This window comes from Macaca fascicularis, chromosome 1 (assembly GCF_037993035.2).
Source record: "Macaca fascicularis isolate 582-1 chromosome 1, T2T-MFA8v1.1".
In the NCBI taxonomy this organism is placed as follows: domain Eukaryota; kingdom Metazoa; phylum Chordata; class Mammalia; order Primates; family Cercopithecidae; genus Macaca; species Macaca fascicularis.
Window position 1 is genome coordinate 188,661,381 of NC_088375.1, and position 17,992 is coordinate 188,679,372.

At 48.5% G+C, this 17,992-nt stretch overlaps 1 protein-coding gene across 32 annotated transcripts in view; it reads right to left on the reverse strand.

Annotated features, from left to right (window-relative positions):
• The window catches only part of MAST2 (microtubule associated serine/threonine kinase 2), a 257,201-nt gene that overhangs the window by 5,089 nt on the left and 234,120 nt on the right, over nucleotides 1-17,992 (reverse strand). For 26 of the 32 annotated variants that reach the window (XM_005543505.4, XM_005543504.4, XM_005543503.4 and 23 more), the window contains 13 exons: nucleotides 17,621-17,830; nucleotides 11,688-11,789; nucleotides 9,305-9,437; nucleotides 8,429-8,490; nucleotides 8,084-8,169; nucleotides 7,424-7,632; nucleotides 5,589-5,727; nucleotides 3,271-3,403; nucleotides 2,189-2,354; nucleotides 1,578-1,679; nucleotides 872-994; nucleotides 586-695; nucleotides 76-230 (listed from right to left, as the gene is read on the reverse strand). In XM_005543505.4, the coding sequence (XP_005543562.3) occupies nucleotides 76-230; nucleotides 586-695; nucleotides 872-994; nucleotides 1,578-1,679; nucleotides 2,189-2,354; nucleotides 3,271-3,403; nucleotides 5,589-5,727; nucleotides 7,424-7,632; nucleotides 8,084-8,169; nucleotides 8,429-8,490; nucleotides 9,305-9,437; nucleotides 11,688-11,789; nucleotides 17,621-17,830 (1,730 nt within the window). The remainder of the gene's footprint in view (nucleotides 1-75; nucleotides 231-585; nucleotides 696-871; nucleotides 995-1,577; nucleotides 1,680-2,188; nucleotides 2,355-3,270; nucleotides 3,404-5,588; nucleotides 5,728-7,423; nucleotides 7,633-8,083; nucleotides 8,170-8,428; nucleotides 8,491-9,304; nucleotides 9,438-11,687; nucleotides 11,790-17,620; nucleotides 17,831-17,992) is intronic. The other 6 variants (XM_074007746.1, XM_074007757.1, XM_074007753.1 and 3 more) reach the window with 3 other exon arrangements.

The window sequence follows — 17,992 nt, forward strand, 5'->3', positions numbered from 1 at the left end:
GGAGTCTCTCCCATGGTCTGTGACAAAGCAGGGATAGCTGTGTCGCCCACCCTGGGTGAACTCTGGGGTGCTCACATCTCAGGGGAGCCAATCACCCAGCTCCGGTCTCGGCCTTTGAGCCCTGCCAGGCCATCTGAGCGGTCCTCCTTCTCCTCACTCAGGCTGCGCTTGGTGGGGGGTGGTGTCCGGCGCTCCTCGAGCAGTGAGAGCCGCTCCATGCTGCTGTACACCTGTGGGCACAGGGGATGCGCTGGGGATGGGCTCTGGCAGCCGTATCTCCCAAGTGGCACAAAGCATCGGAAACCTAGGAATTTCAACCAGTCGGCTCCTTCCCTCCTCCACACACCCCTGAATATTTGGGGAAGCGGTTATTCCACGGATCTGACCTGGCATCTCATGTCAGGGACTACGGTGGTTCTAGAAGCACCTATATATGGCTATATGTAGCCCCAGCCCTCAGCTCCTCTTTCTCTAGAGGCGGCCCCAACCCCAACTCCCTGAGCCTGCCCAGGTGTGCCCTTTGACAGGCCCTCTTCTTCTGATCCTCCAGCCTGTTCTGCCCATCCTGGGCCTCCTCAGTCACACCTTGCTGAACCTTGGAGAGCAGGAAGAGAACTGGCGGATCTCAAGGCAGCCATCTTCACTCACTTCTTCCTCATCCTCCGAGTCCATGTGGTGGTATCGCTCTGAGCGGGCTGGGCCAGACATAAAGGACACTTTCCTTCAGAGCCCTGCTGGTGGCCTCCTTGTGACCCCATTAGATTTCAGCAGAGCCCTGAGAAGTTGCTCCCAATGCCAAGTTCAGTGTGCACAGGTGTTTCTAGGCAAACAGGTAGGACCCATACTCCACTCCACACATTGGCGGCCTTACTGTCAAAATAGCTAGTATCGTCCTCTGACTCCAGCTGAGGAATAAATTCAGCTTTCTGGCGGAGAAGTCCTGTCCAGTCCAGACCAGTAAAGAATGGGTGCTGCTTCACCTCATAGGCACTGCCTGTGGAAAGGGAGGGCATGGGCAAGGGGGAAGGATGAGCCGCATGGAGTCCAGGTCAGCAAACCTCGTAAGAAGCCAGACCTTGAGAAGCTATACTCAGGGGGTCAGCTCAAGCATCTTTCCTTCCCTGCCTACAGGGAGCAGGGCAGAGTTTCAGGATCCAGAGGGGCTGCCCATAACTGAAGCCTGAACCTCCAGGGTACATGGACTCAGCCTCCCTTACCCCTTTTCTTTTTTTTTTTTTTTTTTTTTGAGACGGAGTCTCGCTCTGTCACCCAGGCTGGAGTGCAGTGGCCGGATCTCAGCTCACTGCAAGCTCTGCCTCCTGGGTTCATGCCACTCTCCTGCCTCAGCCTCCCGAGTAGCTGGGACTACAGGCGCCCGCCACCTCGCCCGGCTAGTTTTTTGTATTTTTTAGTAGAGACGGGGTTTCACCGTGTTAGCCAGGATGGTCTCGATCTCCTGACCTCGTGATCCGCCCGTCTCGGCCTCCCAAAGTGCTAGGATTACAGGCTTGAGCCACCGCGCCCGGCCCCTTACCCCTTTTCTAAGTAGTGGGAAAAGTTAGCAGGGCCTGCCCTACCTGTGCCCAGTCTCTCCAGAGGGTTCTGGTGGAGCAGTTTGGAGGTGAGGTCCTGGGCGTCTGGGGGCAGTGCATCATCACCCTCAGGCCACACAATCTCATCTGAAGTCATCAGGGGTGAGAGGGAGAGGAGAAATTGTGGGTAGAGTGGAGAGATGTAGAAGAGGTCCCAGGACAATGTAAGGAAAGGAGTCAAAAAGGACCCAGCCCGGAGTCCCTGAATGCCTTGCCTGGGACCCCAGTCTTTAATTTTTTTAGGTTCCTAGACCATGGCTTGATCTATGATCCATGGTGGGCACTGCAAAGCTCTAGCTCACCCTGCTTTTATACTCCACAAAACATACACAGACATACCCCTCACACTTACGGGATGTGCACATACACAGAGAGGAACACACAGGTATATATGGGAGACACGTGAGGCCCTAGGGGACACAGTGTCCACATGTATGTACATGCAGAAACACAGAGACACCCACCCCCAAAGCAGCAGACATCACAAACACATGGTGAGTTCAGAACAAGAGCTCACAGGCCTCATGAGCTGCCTGCATACATCATAGTTGTGAATCCAGACTGTATCCCCACTGGGCCAGCAGGATAGTACCTACCACTGATCACTTGGCCAAAGAGCTCCTCCGGAGTGTCTCCAAAAAAAGGGACGCAGCCCACCAGGAACTCATACAGGATAATGCCCATGGCCCACCAGTCCACCGGCTTCCCATAGCCCTGGCGCAGGATCACCTCAGGCGCAATGTATTCTGGGGTCCCGCATACCTGGGCACAGAAAAGCCAGGCTGGCTCAGCCTCCTGAGGCTGCTCACTGGCATGACAGCGGGAGACGCGGGATGCTCCCACCTCGAACAGAAGAGTCTCTGAATGAAGACTCAGCCCACCTTAGTTAATGAACAAAATCAACAGAAGCCCCAGGGAACAAGAGTCGGAACTGTCAGCAGGTATTTGCTAATTAACAAAACTGTCTCATTCTAGCCCAGAACTACCATCCCTTAAGCCCTCAACACCCACCTCTGGCATCTGATCCCACAATTGGCCTCTGCACTCCAGCCTCTAACAGAACAGACCCTACTGGTTACGTAAGTACTACAGGGACTGGTGAATAGTCACAACCTGAAATGTCAAACCAGGGAACATCCAGAGGCTGCCTCTCAGGACACTGGGCCACAGCCCAATGGAAATTCAAACCTGTGTTCCAAGAACCTCAGGCTCCAGGAGAGCCTTGTCCTTGACTCAGGCTGGGAGATTCGGGACTGACCTCATATGAAACTGTGCTAACAGTTACATGACCTGTTTTCTCCAAACCCTGAGAAGGAAGATGACTTTGGATTTTATATCCATATGATTTTCATGGCTCATCCTGTTTTCCAAATGTGCTACCTATCTCAATGCCTCTCTGGAACCCAAAGGTAGAAAAGATAGGGGTTCCCAATCTTAACATCTAGCTACAAGGTAGGCATATGGCCCCAAGGCCTTATTCAAGGGCCTGGAATCTATGTATGTGTATACAAATGTAGAGATGGGCTCTCACTATGTTGCCGAGGCTGGTCTTGAACTCCTGGCCTCAAGCGATCCTCCTGCCTCAGCCTCCCAAAGGGTTGGAATTACGGGCATGAGCCACTGTGCCAGGACAAGGGCCCAGAATCTACCCTCCAATGTATCAACTATCCTTCCTTACCTGCTTGTCCAGGAATTCCCGGGCATCCTTTTCAATGTGACCCTCATACAAGTTCGTTGTCAGACTCATGAGACCAATTTTGGACAGTCCAAAGTCCGTGAGCTTGATGTGCCCCATTGATGTAATTAGGAGGCTGGGAGACGGGAGAAATAAAATTATGAAGTTATTCCTGGTTTTCTGAGAGCACTGATTTTAGTATATGCCCAATTTCCCCACTCAGGCTTCCATGGGGGTACTGTGAGGCACAAGCCGGGCAGCTTCAGCAGGGGGACAGGCAGGTGTGGACACGTAAATCGCTCTGGCTGTGTGAGTGCTGCATTCTGCACAAGCAACGAACCTGCCTTTTGCCCATTCCCACAACTCCATTTCTGTTCACGGCCCTAACTGTATTCTACATTGGGGGCAGGAGTCATTCAGTTGAACAACAGAGTTTCTTCTACAGAGCTGGGATCAGCCTTATTCTAAGGCTGGAGCCATTCCTAGTCCCCTCTCCCGATCTGAGTGGCCCACAATACTTCTGTTTCAGGGAGAGGGGCAGGGGGCACATAATTTTGTTCCATGTCCATGGCTGGTTTTGGGAGGAGGGTTAGTTGGGAGAAACTAGAACTAAGATTCCTTTATATATTCTGCCTGAGTCACTCATTTTGTGCTGAAGGCTTTACCCTGGCACCCTTTTATTCTAATGACTCCCCAAATAGTACCTCTGGCTGTGACTTCCTTTTTGAGCTCCAGGCCCACCCAACTGCCCATATGTCTTACAGGCAACACAAACTCAATCTGTCTAAAACAAAGTCGTGCCACCCAACTGGTTCTCCTCCTCAGTGAAAAACAGTAATTTCGGTTATCTATTGAGCTCTGTGCTAAGTGCTTTAAAAATATTCTGGCCCCTGAAAGGTTTTCTAGAGTAACACATCAAAGGTAGGTGTCATTATTCCCTATTTTAGAAAGCAGGTACGTGAGGGTCAGGGAAATTTTAATTAATAGACTCAAACTCAGACTTAATAAGCAGAAGAGTGGCCATTTGAATTCAGGTCTGTCTTATGTCAAAGCCACTTTCTCCCACAGAGGCTTATCACCCTGCCCCAGTTCCAAGCTGGAAATCTGGAACACACCCCAGCCTCTTCTGTTCCCTTGCTTCCCTTCCTGCCCCACCCCAGCCTGGTCCTCTTTCCTGTTTCCCCACGCTGCCCTCTTCTTTCTACCCTGACCCCCTGCTCTGCTGCAGGCATTGCTGGCTTTGGTCTCAGTGTCTCTTTTCATCGGCAGAGCGAGCTTTCTAAACCTAAACCACAATCTGGGCATGCCACTCTATCATATCCTTGGTTAGCAGACCCTTCCAAGACTCTCTAGGCCCCTTTAAAATAAAACCCAAATGTAACAAAAGGGCCCTTGATGAACCAGTTCCTGCCTCTCTCTCCAGCCTTTTCTCTTACTACTCTCTCACCATCTAAGCTGTCACCACATTGTACTATTTGTAGTTCCTGAACAAGTGCTGTTCTCTCGCACCTGTGTGCCTCTGCACATTCTGCTCTCCTGCTTTAGAAAGCAGGTCTTCCTTTTTCCACTTGACTAATACCCTCTGAGAAGAAGCTCATATATATATATTTCTGTCTCCCACTGTAGACTTAAGTTCTACATGCCAGGAACTATATTTAAAACCCAGAATATAGTGCTTGGCACAGAGTAGATGTCAGTAAATGTCAGTAAACTTGTTTAACCATCTACTAGATGTGCTTATTCTTTTGCTCTTGCTTGGTTTCTTCAGTGGGGCTCCTCAATGACTCTTTTTTTTTTTTTTGGAGACGGAGTCTCACTCTGTCACCCAGACTGGAGTGCAGAGGTGTGATCTCAGCTCACTGCAAGCTCCACCTCCCGGGTTCACGCCATTCTCTGGCCTCAGCCTCCCCAGTAGCTGGGACTACAGGCACCCGCCACCATGCCTGGCTAACTTTTTTTTTGTATTTTTCATAGAGACAGGGTTTTACCATGTTAGCCAGGATGGTCTCAATCTCCTGACTTCGTGATCCACCTGCCTCAGCCTCCCAAAGTGCTGGGATTACAGGCGTGAGCCACCGTGCCTGGCCTCTCAATGACTCTCTCATGTCACCAAAGCCTTATAATATTCCAGCCAGACCTTGAGGCAATGATCTGCATCTGGGGTGGTCGGGGGGCTAGAGAACTCGGCCTAGATGGACACACACAGGAGCATGTTTTCCCAGTAGCCATCTGGATAGACTTAGAGCTACTGTGCTTGCCAACATTTTATCTAGAGACCCAAGAGGGAGACCCTGGACAAGGGACACAGATTATGGACATACTTGTCAGGCTTGAGGTCACGGTGCACGATGCCATAGTTGTGTAAGTACTCCAGGGCCAGCACAGTTTCCGCAAAGTATAGACGCACCATGTCCACAGGCAGGGCCCCAATATTCTTCAGCAGAGTGGCACAGTCTCCCCCTGCAACAAGCCCAGGCTACCATGAGGAAAGGATCCAGTTCCCTGCTCTAGCCAGCTCCCATCTGGCAGTTTCTGAGGTCCCAGAGGAGACAGCTTCATGGAATATCCTGGTGCTGGAGACTCTGATTCTAGCCCCTTTGCTGCTGGCATGGGTGGGAGACACGGTGATATGGTTTGGCTGTGTCCCCACCCACAGCTCATCTTGAATTGTAGCTCCCATAATTCCCATGTGTTGTGGGAAGGGACCTGGAGGGAGATAACTGAATCATGGGAGTGGGTCTTTCCCATGCTATTCTCGTGATAGTGAATAAGTCTCATGAGATCTGATGGTTATTTTTATTTATTTATTTTTTTGAGGCAGAGTCTTGCTCTGTCGCCCAGGGTAGAGTGCAGTGGTGTGATCTCAGCTCACCGCAACCTCCGCCTCCCAGGTTCAAGCGATTCTCCTGCCTCAGCCTCCCGAGTAGCTGGGATCACAGGCGTGTGCCACCACGCCCAGCTAATATTTTTGCATTTTTTTGTAGAGATAGGGTTTCGCCATGTTGGTCAGGTTGGTCTTGAATTCCTGACCTCAGGTGATCTGCCTGGCTCAGCCTCCCAAAGTGCTGGGATTACAGGTATGAGCCACCATGCCTGGCTGAGCTGATGGTTTTATAAAGGGGAGTTTCCCTGCACAAGCTCTCTCTTGTCTGCCGCCATGTGAGACATGCCTTTCACCTTCTGCCATGATTGTGAGGCCTCCTCAACCACATGGAACTACAAGTCCATTAAACCTCTTTCTTTTGTAAATTGTACAGTCTCTGGTATGCCTTTATTAGCAGCATGAAAAGGGACTAATACACAGGGTATGGAGCGGGGCGCAAAGTAAAGTGAATCTGCTGATAGCTGTCATGGACATTTTTCAGGCCAGAGAGGGAAGGAACCCAGGTTTTTATTAAAAGTAATGGCAAAAATGCCAATTACTTTTGTACCAGCCTAATATTTTAGGACAGGAATACTGCATAGTGTAAACACATCTGGCTGAGACATTAACATTTGTTCATGTTACTTCCTTCTTACTGGCTTTTAGTTTCTGGGTAGAGTAACACTGTGAACTCCCAGCATGTACCCAGTAAACACTAAAGGACATTTTTTTTCAGCTTCAGCTTCAAGACTAGGCACAATATCTTCGGAGGCTGTACACATAGTGAGAATGTGAGAGGGAAGGCCACTGGCAAAGCTGCTGCCTCTCTCGAGAACTATGCCCCGTGTTGCTCTTCTGTTCTACTCACAGAGCATTTTGCATGGTTTTAAGGGATGTCCCCTTTGCAAGCCAATCAGGGTAATTAATGGCTTTCCTTTCTTCTGAGGGTCCAGATGCAATCCTCTGAACACCCAATCTTGGGCTTTTGCAGCTCTGCTGCCTCCTCTGTTGCTGTCTGATACCAGCAGTAGAGAGAGTGCAGGCTTTGGGGTGCAGGATTCTACAGCTGCTGGCCTGCTACTTCCTATCCCAGAGTGCCTCTCATGGCAGAGGCAGGCAGCTTTGTGCCCACCGTGGCCAAATGGTCTCTGTGATCCTGAGGCAGAAACCAATGCCAAAGGTGGACTGGAAAGCTGGGCCCTGAAACTTCACCTCTGTAAAAAAGCTGCTGGTCCCTGTTTAAGGCTCAGATTGTGCCTTGGCCTCCATGCCAGGCCACCTTTGCCTCAGTACCTTCAACATACTCCATCACCATGCACAAGTGGCGCTTGGTCTCAAAGGAGCAGAACATGCTGACCACAAAGGGGTTCTCAGCGAAAGTCAGTATGTCACGCTCCACGAAGGCCTGCTGGATCTGGTTCCGTAGGATCAGGTTCTGCTTGTTGATCTTCTTCATGGCAAAGCGCTGCCGGGTGGACTTGTGCCGCACCAGGAATACAGCCCTGGGAAACACAGTCCGGCCCATCCCCCATGGACCCTCAGCACCAGAGCTGTGCTCTCTGCCACCCAAACTGCCTTCTCTCACACCTTAATTAATGCACAGAACAAGGGGGCAGGGCATGCATACCAATGAGAAGGATCTGGGACCCCCTAGCCCACAGAACTCTTAAACTTCCTGACAGACCATGTCCTGATGACACGGCTCAATGCTTCCCCAGAGCTCAGGGAGAGGAGGATGCGTGGTAACAAGAGGTGTGGGAATCTTGTCTAGGAAAGGAACAATGATCGATGTCAGAGAAATCTGAACTCCTGCCCACCCAGGAGGCTTCTGGGAGTGAGAAGGTCCACCCTGAGGCATCTGCCCAGAGGACTGGGCAGCATACACTCTCACATGGAAGAGATCAAAGGCTGACCTGGCTTCAGTCCTGGCCACACCCTGACCCCTGCCTTTACCCATAGGCGCCATTGCTGATGAGCTTAATGGTCTCGAAGTCCTCTTCAGAGGGTGTCTTTTTAGATGGCAGAGATGCCCCACGGCCCTGGAAGACAAGGGGAAAGGCAGGAGACAGGCATGCTTCTCAGAGCCCATATCCTTGCAGAAGCTGTGGCTCTAGCGTTCTCAGCTCTTAGCTCTAGCGCAGTCCCCTGCCCATTCTTCTGGGAGTAGAATGACTTCTCAGTGTTTGCTGTCACCAATTCCCCCATCCCTTCCTCAGATATTCTCTTAAAGAGAACTCACAGCTCTTTGCTTCGTAGGGCCCAGGCTCCAGGAATGGGGCAGGAGCTCAGGGTTTTTACCTCAATAGAATCATCTGTCTCTGGAGTGTCAGGACTGTCACAGCTGCTCAACTGGGCCATTTCTGGAAACAAAACAAAGACACAAGAGAAGAGTGCGTGGCAATGTCAGGTATCTCAGCAGTATCCTCAGATCACACAACAGGTGCATGTAGGGTAGGCATTAATGCTTTTTGCATCAGCCTAGGACGTGAATTCAGTCCCATGGCACTATACCCAATGTAGTCCCAGCTTTTGGACCAGGAAACAAGCCAAATCCTACTGCTACTCCCATTTCCAGAAGTCCATTGCCATTCACAGGGCCTGGCAAATTCTATAAACTTGGGAAATTTCCTGGAAAACAGGACCTGAAACTGGGTTACTAGTTCCCATCCTGCTGGCCAAGACTGCGTCACTGGATAGGGCTGGGAAGCACAGAGGGCAGGAGCAGGATACCTACAGACCAGGGACTTGGAGGCCCATGGTTGCTGCAGGGGCTCAGCAGAAGCCCAGAAGAATGGCGGTATCCTCTGAAGCCCTGTGCTGGACCACCCTAAAGACACAGGAAGACCTGTAAGGTGGCCAAGAGGAGAGGCAAGGTGCAGAGGAGGTGACCATTTTTGCAAATGTGATTGTGGCTCTTTGGAACTGAGGTTCTAAATGCAACTCAGCCGGGCCGATGCAATCCAGGCTGGGATCTACCAGGCAGATGTGAACAGCAGTTCCAAAGGAAAGACTGTTTTGTCACAGAGATCACAGTGTATATCCTAAATTCCTGAAGCCCCTGGGGCCATGCTGTGTCCACGTCCAAGCTAAGTCTCTTCTCCAAGCAGCTTCCCTGCTGTTAAAGCTTGCCAGCAGCGGTGGGGCCTCTCTGCAGCCACCAGGCAGTATGCTCACCCTCTAGGGGATCCCGTGTGAGGCCCAGCTGGCTAACGATGTAGCGGGGAATGTCACATTTAATCCCTTGTCCCTCTTTGGCGTGGCCCTCAGCTGCTTCTAATAGGTGGTAGAACTCTTCAGGGTCAAACTCCTGTACCAAGGGAGAGAGGCAGTCAGTGGTGACAGATAGAAGCAAAAGCTGCTGGCCTCTTTGGTTTTAGAGCATATAGTAGACTGAGATGAACAAGACTTTCTCTGTGACAGGACATTCCCACCCCTCAATATTCAGAAATAACACGATTCAGGGATCACAGGAATGGGGATGAAGATGTCTTACAGGTCACCTCCAGATTGGACATACTCAGCATATGGTATCTTCCTGGCAATAAGAACTAGAGGTTTTACTCTAAAGAGAGCTCAGCCTACTGATCTGGTCCCATGCCTTACATCAGCCAGTTGGCACTGTCTGGTGTATTCAGATGCCCAGTCCACAGCAGTCCTGGCACACACTCAATTATGACTCATAAGAGCTTTGGCACAGCCCTACTGGTGCATGCATACCTTCAAATATTTACTGGGCACCTCCTGTGCGCTAGAGGCTGGAGATCCATTGAAAAGCACAGTCCTTGTCTGCACATAATAACTGAGTGCCTACTAAGTGCCACACACTGGGTTAAACCTTCTAGCAACTCTTTGACCTCACTGAGGAAATCAAGGCTCGCAGGGATGCACTGATTTGTCCATAATCACGGAGGTAGGAAGGAACAGAAAACCAGCATTCAGCCCAGGTCTGACTCCAAGCCCCTGCTTAGCCAAGGACTTCGTGTTCTTGAGGGAGAGGCTTTCTGCTCTATCACAGCACTAGCCTCTGCTCTGAACTTTGTTCTCATTCCCTGTGGTCTCACTGTTTTGGAGAACTGTACTTATCTGGATATAACCTAAGCCAGACCTGGAAGCCCTTTTAACTTCTTATTCTTCCTTAGCTCCTATTTGGTCAGAATGTCTCTCTCATAAATACCCCTCTAATCCACCTCTTTCTCTCTATTATCCTACCATTCATTGTCTGAGTTCTGGCCACCCCATCTCACATGAATTGCTTTGAGTACCTCTGCCCTGATGTCCCTGGCTCATCCTGCCCTCTCTTCCAATTCACTATCCATGTTGCAGCCAAAGTAATCTTTCTTAGGACTAAATCTGATATAATATTTACATAGAAATAAATAGGAACCAATTACTGATACATGCAACAACATGCATGAATTTCTACAAACATGCTGAGTGAAAAGAAGTCAGAACATACTACAGAAACCACACAGAAACATGGTTTCATTTCTAGGAAACTGTACAAAAGGCAAACCCATCCCTAGTGAAACAAAGCAGGTAAGTTATTGTCTGGGAGCAGGAGGAAGAGGGGACTGACTCCAAAGGGGCACAAGGGAACTTATCTGATAGAAATATTCTCTATGTCAGCTGTGGCCATGATTCTACAAGTGTATATTTGTTAAATCTCAATGAACTGTACCATCAAAGGGATATATTTTATTGTATGAAAATTATACCTTAATAATACTGTTTAAGAAAAAAGTAAATGTGGCCATGTCACATTCTTACCTAAACTTCCTGGTGCCTCCAAGTGGCTGTATGGGTAATGCAAAACTCCAGAGCCGAGAACCCGACACCCTCCGTGACCCTGTCACAGTCCTACCTTCCAGGCTTACCTCTCAGCACTTCTTCAAACCCACCCTGTGCTGCACTGAATGCCCCTTCCCATGCTCCCTATCTGGGAAACAGACTCATCCTTCAGTTTGCTGAATAAGCCTCATGTCCCCCAGGGAGCATTCACTGAATGTTCCTTCCAGGAAGACTAAAGCACTTCCTTTTCCAGGTTCCCATTGCATTGCGTACTGACCTCAACTGCAACACTTCTTGCAGTACTGTAATTACTATTTACATGTCCTCATGCCTCATGCTTCCCAACTCCACTGTAGAGGAAACATCCCAAGATCAGAGACTGTGCTTTATTCATGTCTGTATCTCCAGTGTCTAGCACGAAGTAGGTACTCAGTCAAGTTTGCTGAAAATTAAATGAAGGACTCAACTTGTGCAAACTAAACTGGGCTATGCTCCTGATGCTCCTCAACCCCAAGGCCCCCACTGAGGTGAGCCCTGATCATGTGAGGGTAGGCTAGACTAATACTTCTCCCTGCCACATCCCCTCAGGACCATACACTTGTCCTCACAAAAATCTGTTTAGTCTCCCACTGGTGGCAAATCATATTTAAATAAGGACCTAAGCGACAGAGATGGCAGTGGTTACCACCACAGTTTTGCTGTCATCAGGATACTTCCTCCATAGCCCTCCTCCAAATCTGCCCACCCGACTTTCCTAGAGTCCACTCACCAGGCATTCCAGGAGACGTGCTGGGCGGGCAATGACAATCATCAGCTTTTTCACCAGCTGCATTACAAAAGCCACTTCCGAGCTCTCTGAGCGCTCATGAGCCTATAGAGAAAAGAAGGGCTGCTTAAACAATCTATTGGCCCAGTGTGGCTGGGCTAAGCAGGACCAGACTGGGCAGAGCTGAATCCAGGGAAAAACAATTCAGTAGCACAGAGAGCTCCGCCAAGCAAGGAACTCCGAGAAGGCTGGCTGGCTGTGAGAGGGAGCGAGTTGCTCACAGGGAACCATTTGAGCTTTAGAACACTACATGACACCGAGAAATGCCACACAGACATACAGCTGTACCTGCTCCTCCATCCAACAAGCCTCACTTACCCTGCAGACCCCAGCTCAAAGGGCAACTCTCAATGGCGCCTTCACTGATGTTCACTTTCCACTCTAGACTGTAAGGAGTAGAAAGACCTCAAAGCTGAGGGTGATATGACCAGAAAGGTACTTCAGAAGGATCACTCTGGCTGCAGTGTAGAGGGTACACTAAAGAGGGCAAGCCTAAATGCAGGAAAACCCATTAGCAGGCAACTCTAATAATTCAGATGAAAAAGGCATAGGTCGGCTGGGTGCAGTGGCTCACGCCTGTAATCCCAGCACTTTGGGAGGCCGAGGCAGGCGGATCACGAGGGCAGGAGATCGAGACCATCTGGCGAACGCAGTGAAACCCCGTCTCTACTAAAAATACAAAAAAATTAGACGGGCGTGGTGGCGGGCGCCTGTAGTCTCAGCTACTTGGGAGGCTGAGGCAGGAGAATGGCATGAACCTGGGGGGCGGAGCTTGCAGTGAGCCGAGATGGCGCCCCTGCACTCCAGTCTGGGCGACAGAGCAAGATTCCGTCTCAAAAATAAATAAATAAATAAATAAATAAATAAATAAATAAATAAAAGAAAAAGGCATGGGTCAAGGCAGAAGAATGCAGACAAAGGGACAGGTGTGAGCTACTACCAAAGCAGATAAGGGTGAAAGCAGCACAAACAGAAGGCAACTCCAACTTCAATTTTAGGAAAATTTCAATGAATACGTGAAATAGTAACTATAAGAAGCCATTTAGGTGATAGGTAAAGAATGTACTGCCTTTGGTTTTAGAGAAAGAACAGCTAGGCAGAAAAGATAAGCTCAGTTCTGGGCGTGTAGAGTTTCAGGCACCTATACGAGAGAGTCTCTTGGGTATCTGCTTGGTCCAGGGGCCTTTCTCTTTTTCCCTGAGAACTGCTCTGGTTTCTAGGAGCCACATTTGTACTGTGTGTCTGCGCCTTCCCTCCCACCTCTAATAGCTGACCAGGGAGGATCACTTTCCTAGGAATTTAAAAAAGGATAGAAAGATAATTGTTAACATCAGTGTGGCAGAAACTGTTTAAGAACTGTGACAAGGGATGGCCGTACCTACCATGGAGACAGAGAAAAGATGCATACAGGAAAAGAAAGAATGAAGACTTCCTGAGCTTCCTGGAGCTTCTGGTTTCTAGTTCTGGTTCCTTTTTAAGGTCTGGTTATATCCCTCGCTTCAATTCTCTAAGACCTACCCCTTTTACTCTTATAATGTTTCCCTTTACTGTTTAAACTATTCTGAGTCAGATTTCTATTACGTGTAACCAAAGAATAAGAACCAATATGGGGAAGTCAAAGTGGAGGAGTCCACCAGGCAGCTGGGTGCACTGATCTGAAGCTCAGGAGAACAGTAAGAGTGGCAGCCACATGTGGAAGTCCTCAGCGTAGCGATGACAACTGAAGACATGGGAGCAGGTGGTAAGACATCAGAGAGAGAGTGGAGGAAGGGGAAAGGGGAAAACAGGCATGCAGGATGGTGCCCTGTGACACACCAGTATGAAGGGGTGGGCAGCAAAGGAACTTGTGAAGAGGCAGCAAGACTGGTGAGAACGGTGAATTGACAACTGGGGAAGGGGGTTCAGGAAGTATCCGCTGTGCTCCACAGGGAGGTGGCAGAAGATGGGAACTGAAAGCAGACACAGGATTTGGCAATTGGCCAGTGAGTTCCTTGGTGAATTTTGCCTGAACAGTTTTGGTAAGGTGGGAAGGGAAACCGGAAGGCAGAAGATTGAGTAGTAAATAGGATACAAGGAAAGAAAAACAGTAAATGAGGACTTTTCTTTTTTTAAAGTATTGGTTATGAAATGAAGAGAAAGGATAAGTGGTTGGTGAAATCCCATTTATTCTTTTAAAACCTGTCTCCTGTTCCCAACACACATATACATACACATGTGAAGAAAAAGAAGTAATTGCTGTCTTTAACATGTTCTCCTGGCTGTTCGTGCATACCACATGGTACTGTCATGCTGTTTCATAAAGAGCTGTCTGTCTCTACAGCTACACTGCTGGGCCTAGTGAGTAAAGAGGCTCTGTGTCTTTTTCTTTTTCTTTTTTTTTTTTTGAGACAGAGTTTCGTTTTCATTGCCCAGGCTGGAGTGCAATGGCTCGATCTTGGCTCACCGCAACCTCCGCCTCCCAGGTTCAAGCGATTCTCCTGCTTCAGCCTCCCGAGTAGCTGGGATTACAGGCATGTGTCACCATGCCCAGCTAATTTTGTATTTTTAGTAGAGATGGGGTTTCTCCATGTTGGTCAGGCTGGTCTGGAACTCCCGACCTCAGGTGATCTGCCTGCCTCAGTCTCCCAAAGTGCTGGGATTACAGGCGTGAGCCACCGTGCCTGGCCCTTTTTCTTTCCTCAAATGCTAAGCCTAGCAGAGTGCCTCCTAGACAGCAGATGTCAGTCAGTGTTTGTTGACTGTTTGAAAATGTATGCTCTTAGGCTCTGGAATAAGCCAAACCTGGGACTGGGTCCTGGTTTTGCTACTTAAAAATATAGGTTATCTTGAGCTAACTTAGTTTCCTCATCTGTAAATTTAGGAAATAATAATAAGTACCTTCCTTACAGGGTTGTGAAGATTTCATCAGATAAATTAAACGAAGTAATGTAGTGTCTAGCATGTATTAAATGCTCCATAAATGTTACTGATTTTTATTATTCTAAAATCTGACCAGGTCATTTTTCAGTTTGTCACACTGGATGATACCCACTGCCTTCATGATACAATCTAAGCTCCTCACAAGGCCCTTCAGCATCTGGCCCCCAGTCCAACTCTTCAAATTCATCTGCCAGCAGGTCAGGTGCAGTGGCTCACACCTGTAATCCCCGCACTTTGAGAGGCCAAGGCAGGGGGATCACTTGAGATCAGGAGTTTGAGACCAGCCTGGCCAATGTGGTGAAACCCTGTCTCTACTAAAAATACAAAAGTTAGCTGGGCGTGGTGGCAGGCACCTGTAATCTCATCTGCTAGGGAGGCTGAGGCAGGAGAATTGCCTGAACCTGGCAGGTGGAGGTTGCAATGAGCCAAGATCACGCCACTGCACTACAGGCTGGGTGACAGAGTAAGACTCAATCTCAAAAAAAAAAAAAAAAAAAAAAATCATCTGCCAGCTTTTCCCCTGTGGGTGTCTTTCTTTTTCTTTTCTTTTCTTTTTTTTGAGACGGAGTTTCGCTCTTGTTGCCCAGGCCAGAGTGCAATGGTGTTATCTTGGTTCACCACAACCTCCACCTCCGGGTTCAAGCAATTCTCCTGCCTCAGCCTCCCTAGTAGCTGGGATTACAGGCATACGCCACCATGCTCAGCTAATTTTGTATTTTTTGTAGAGCCGGGGTTTTCTCCATGTTGGTCAGGCTGGTCTTGAACTCCCGACTTCAGGTGATCCGCCTGCCTCGGCCTACCAAAGTGCTGGGATTACAGCATGGGCCACCATGCCCGGCTCCACTATGAGTGTCTTTTACTGTAGTTATGCAAACTACTTCATCTGCAATTTCTGGAATGTACCAAGTTTCTTTACACCTTTGAGAGGTTACTTATTTATTTATTAAGAGACAGGGTCTCACCCTGTCATTCGGGTTGGAGTACAGTGGCACAATTACAGCTCACTGCAGCCTCGACCTCCAGGGTTCAGGCAATCCTCCCACCTCAGCCTCCTGAGTAGCTTGGATTACAGGTGCATGCCACCATGGCTGGCTAGTGTAGAGATGGGGTCTCACTTTGTTGCCCAGGCTGATCTCAAGCTCGTGGGCTCAAGTGATCCTCCCACCCTGGCCTCCCAAAGAGCTGGGATTACAGGCATGAGCCACTGCGCCCAAGTAAGAGGTTGTTTATGCTTTTTCCTAGCTTCAGTGAACTCCTATCTGTTTAAGATTTAGCCTTCCCTGAACTTTCCACAAAGAGTCAGCATATCCTTCTCTGTGCTCAGAGCCTACTTATCTCTAGTGCTCATCAATCATATTGTACTGTAGTCAGTGGGAGTGAGAGAATTCATATAAAGTATTCAGTGTAGTAATAGCTGTTACTTTTATTAAGTACATGTTGATGGGTCTGTAACCCCATTGATGGCAAATTCCCTAAGATAGAGCCTGCACTGAATTCTTTTCTGCATTCCAAAGGCCTCGCAAATTAGGGAACAGATGAACAAACTGGTTCCAAATTCAGTGCTCTTCTTATTGTATCAAACAACCTAACCGCACAAGCAGTCAGTCTGGGAAAATGCCTAAAGGTTTTGAACAAGGCTCTGACTTCAGCATTTTAGAAGATAAATCTTAAACGTACCAGGAAACTTGGAAGTTACTCTACATTAATCCTTTACCGAATGCAGTAATCCCTGATTCCTAAATGTCTCTGGGGTGCCCCTTTCCATTGCTGGAAAACTGTCAGAAAGCTTTTCCTGAACAGAAACAAACATCTACCAGCGATTTTCACGGGACTCTGGCTTTCTAAAGTTATACTTCTACAATGTTTGATTTTAAATATTTCTTTTGAAATCAGAAAAAGATATTTTTGTAGAAGGAAGTACTTTTTCACCTATTAAATCAAAATCTTTCTTCCTGTAACTCCTGCCCACTGGACTAATTATGTCTTTCAGGGGTACTGAGAACAATCTGCTCTTTTTTATATATGAGAAACTTTCCACTACTTGACAATAATCATTTCTCTAGATTGAACTGTTCCCTGAAAATGTGTTTAAACTCCCCGCTCCTTCTTATTTCTAGACGAACACACTGATGTCCTTTTGGTCATCAGCCCGGGGCCCTCAGCTCAGTCGGTACTACTCCAGAGAGAGGTCTTGGTCTGGAGGCAATAAGGGGTTCTGGACTGGGCAATTCTCTAGTGACATGATGAGCTCTGGGGAGACAGGCACATCCTCTCTCCCCTAAACCGTATTAATGGGTAACATGGAGCCACTATGGTCTGAGTGAGATGGCATCTGGCCACCTTAATCAAGAGGCTGATAGCAAAGGAAGCGCTAGTGCAGGAAGCAGTGCTTAAGAACTCTCATGTGCTTTGGTCTTGGCCATCTCTAGCTTACTTTACCTTTAGCCTCCCAGAGATTTTTTCACACCAGGGAGGATCAGGTCTCAAAACATGTAAGTCCTAACTAGAGAACTCTCCATGTAAATGGCTAAACCCATCATGCAAGCCTCATACTTGTTTTCCCTTGGCTGAGGATAAACAGTCTGAAGGCTCTGCTTAAACCAGTATTTCCAGTAGAAGAAAGCCCATCACAGCAACTGGAGCCACTTTTTGGCTTTAGGTAGCAAACCTCCTAGTCAAATACTTATGAGTACTACCCATGGTGGAGCTTCGCGCAGAGTGATACAACTTTGGGTTTAGAAAAGGAACACAAGTGAGTTCCTTTGATACCAAGCAGGCTTCTCTCACTATTGCAGGGGACTGAGGAGGAATCTAAGCCCCTCAGCTCTGCCTTTGAGGGTGGGTAAGAAGCAGTCTGTGAAGACTGAGAATACCACTAACGCCCTGATCCTAGCTTGGGATTATGAATCCAATACCAGGTAGAGGTTTTTTCAGAACCCCAGCACAAGGACACTCACATCTTGTACAAGTTTCTCCAAATTCTCTTGAAGTTCATAGAAGTATTGTGATGTAATGAGGCCACTCCGAGATTTATCCAGGCAGTCTCGGGCCATCTCAATCACCTGATGATGAATAAAGCTCAGGGCTCCATCCGCCAAGGGCAGCACGCTGTCTGGGGTATTGGAGGAAATAAACTCTGCTAGTCGTTCTTCCATTTGTGCGGTGGCCTGGGAAGAAAAGCAAGAAACACACACTTCCCTTCTAGTCCCAGCTCAGTTGGAGCTAAGCCTGAAGGACCTGGAAATAGCAAAATAATGGGCTCCCTGTGATCCTGGTTTCCTTACACTGCATTTGGGAAACCTGATAACTGAAGACATTAATAGATCACC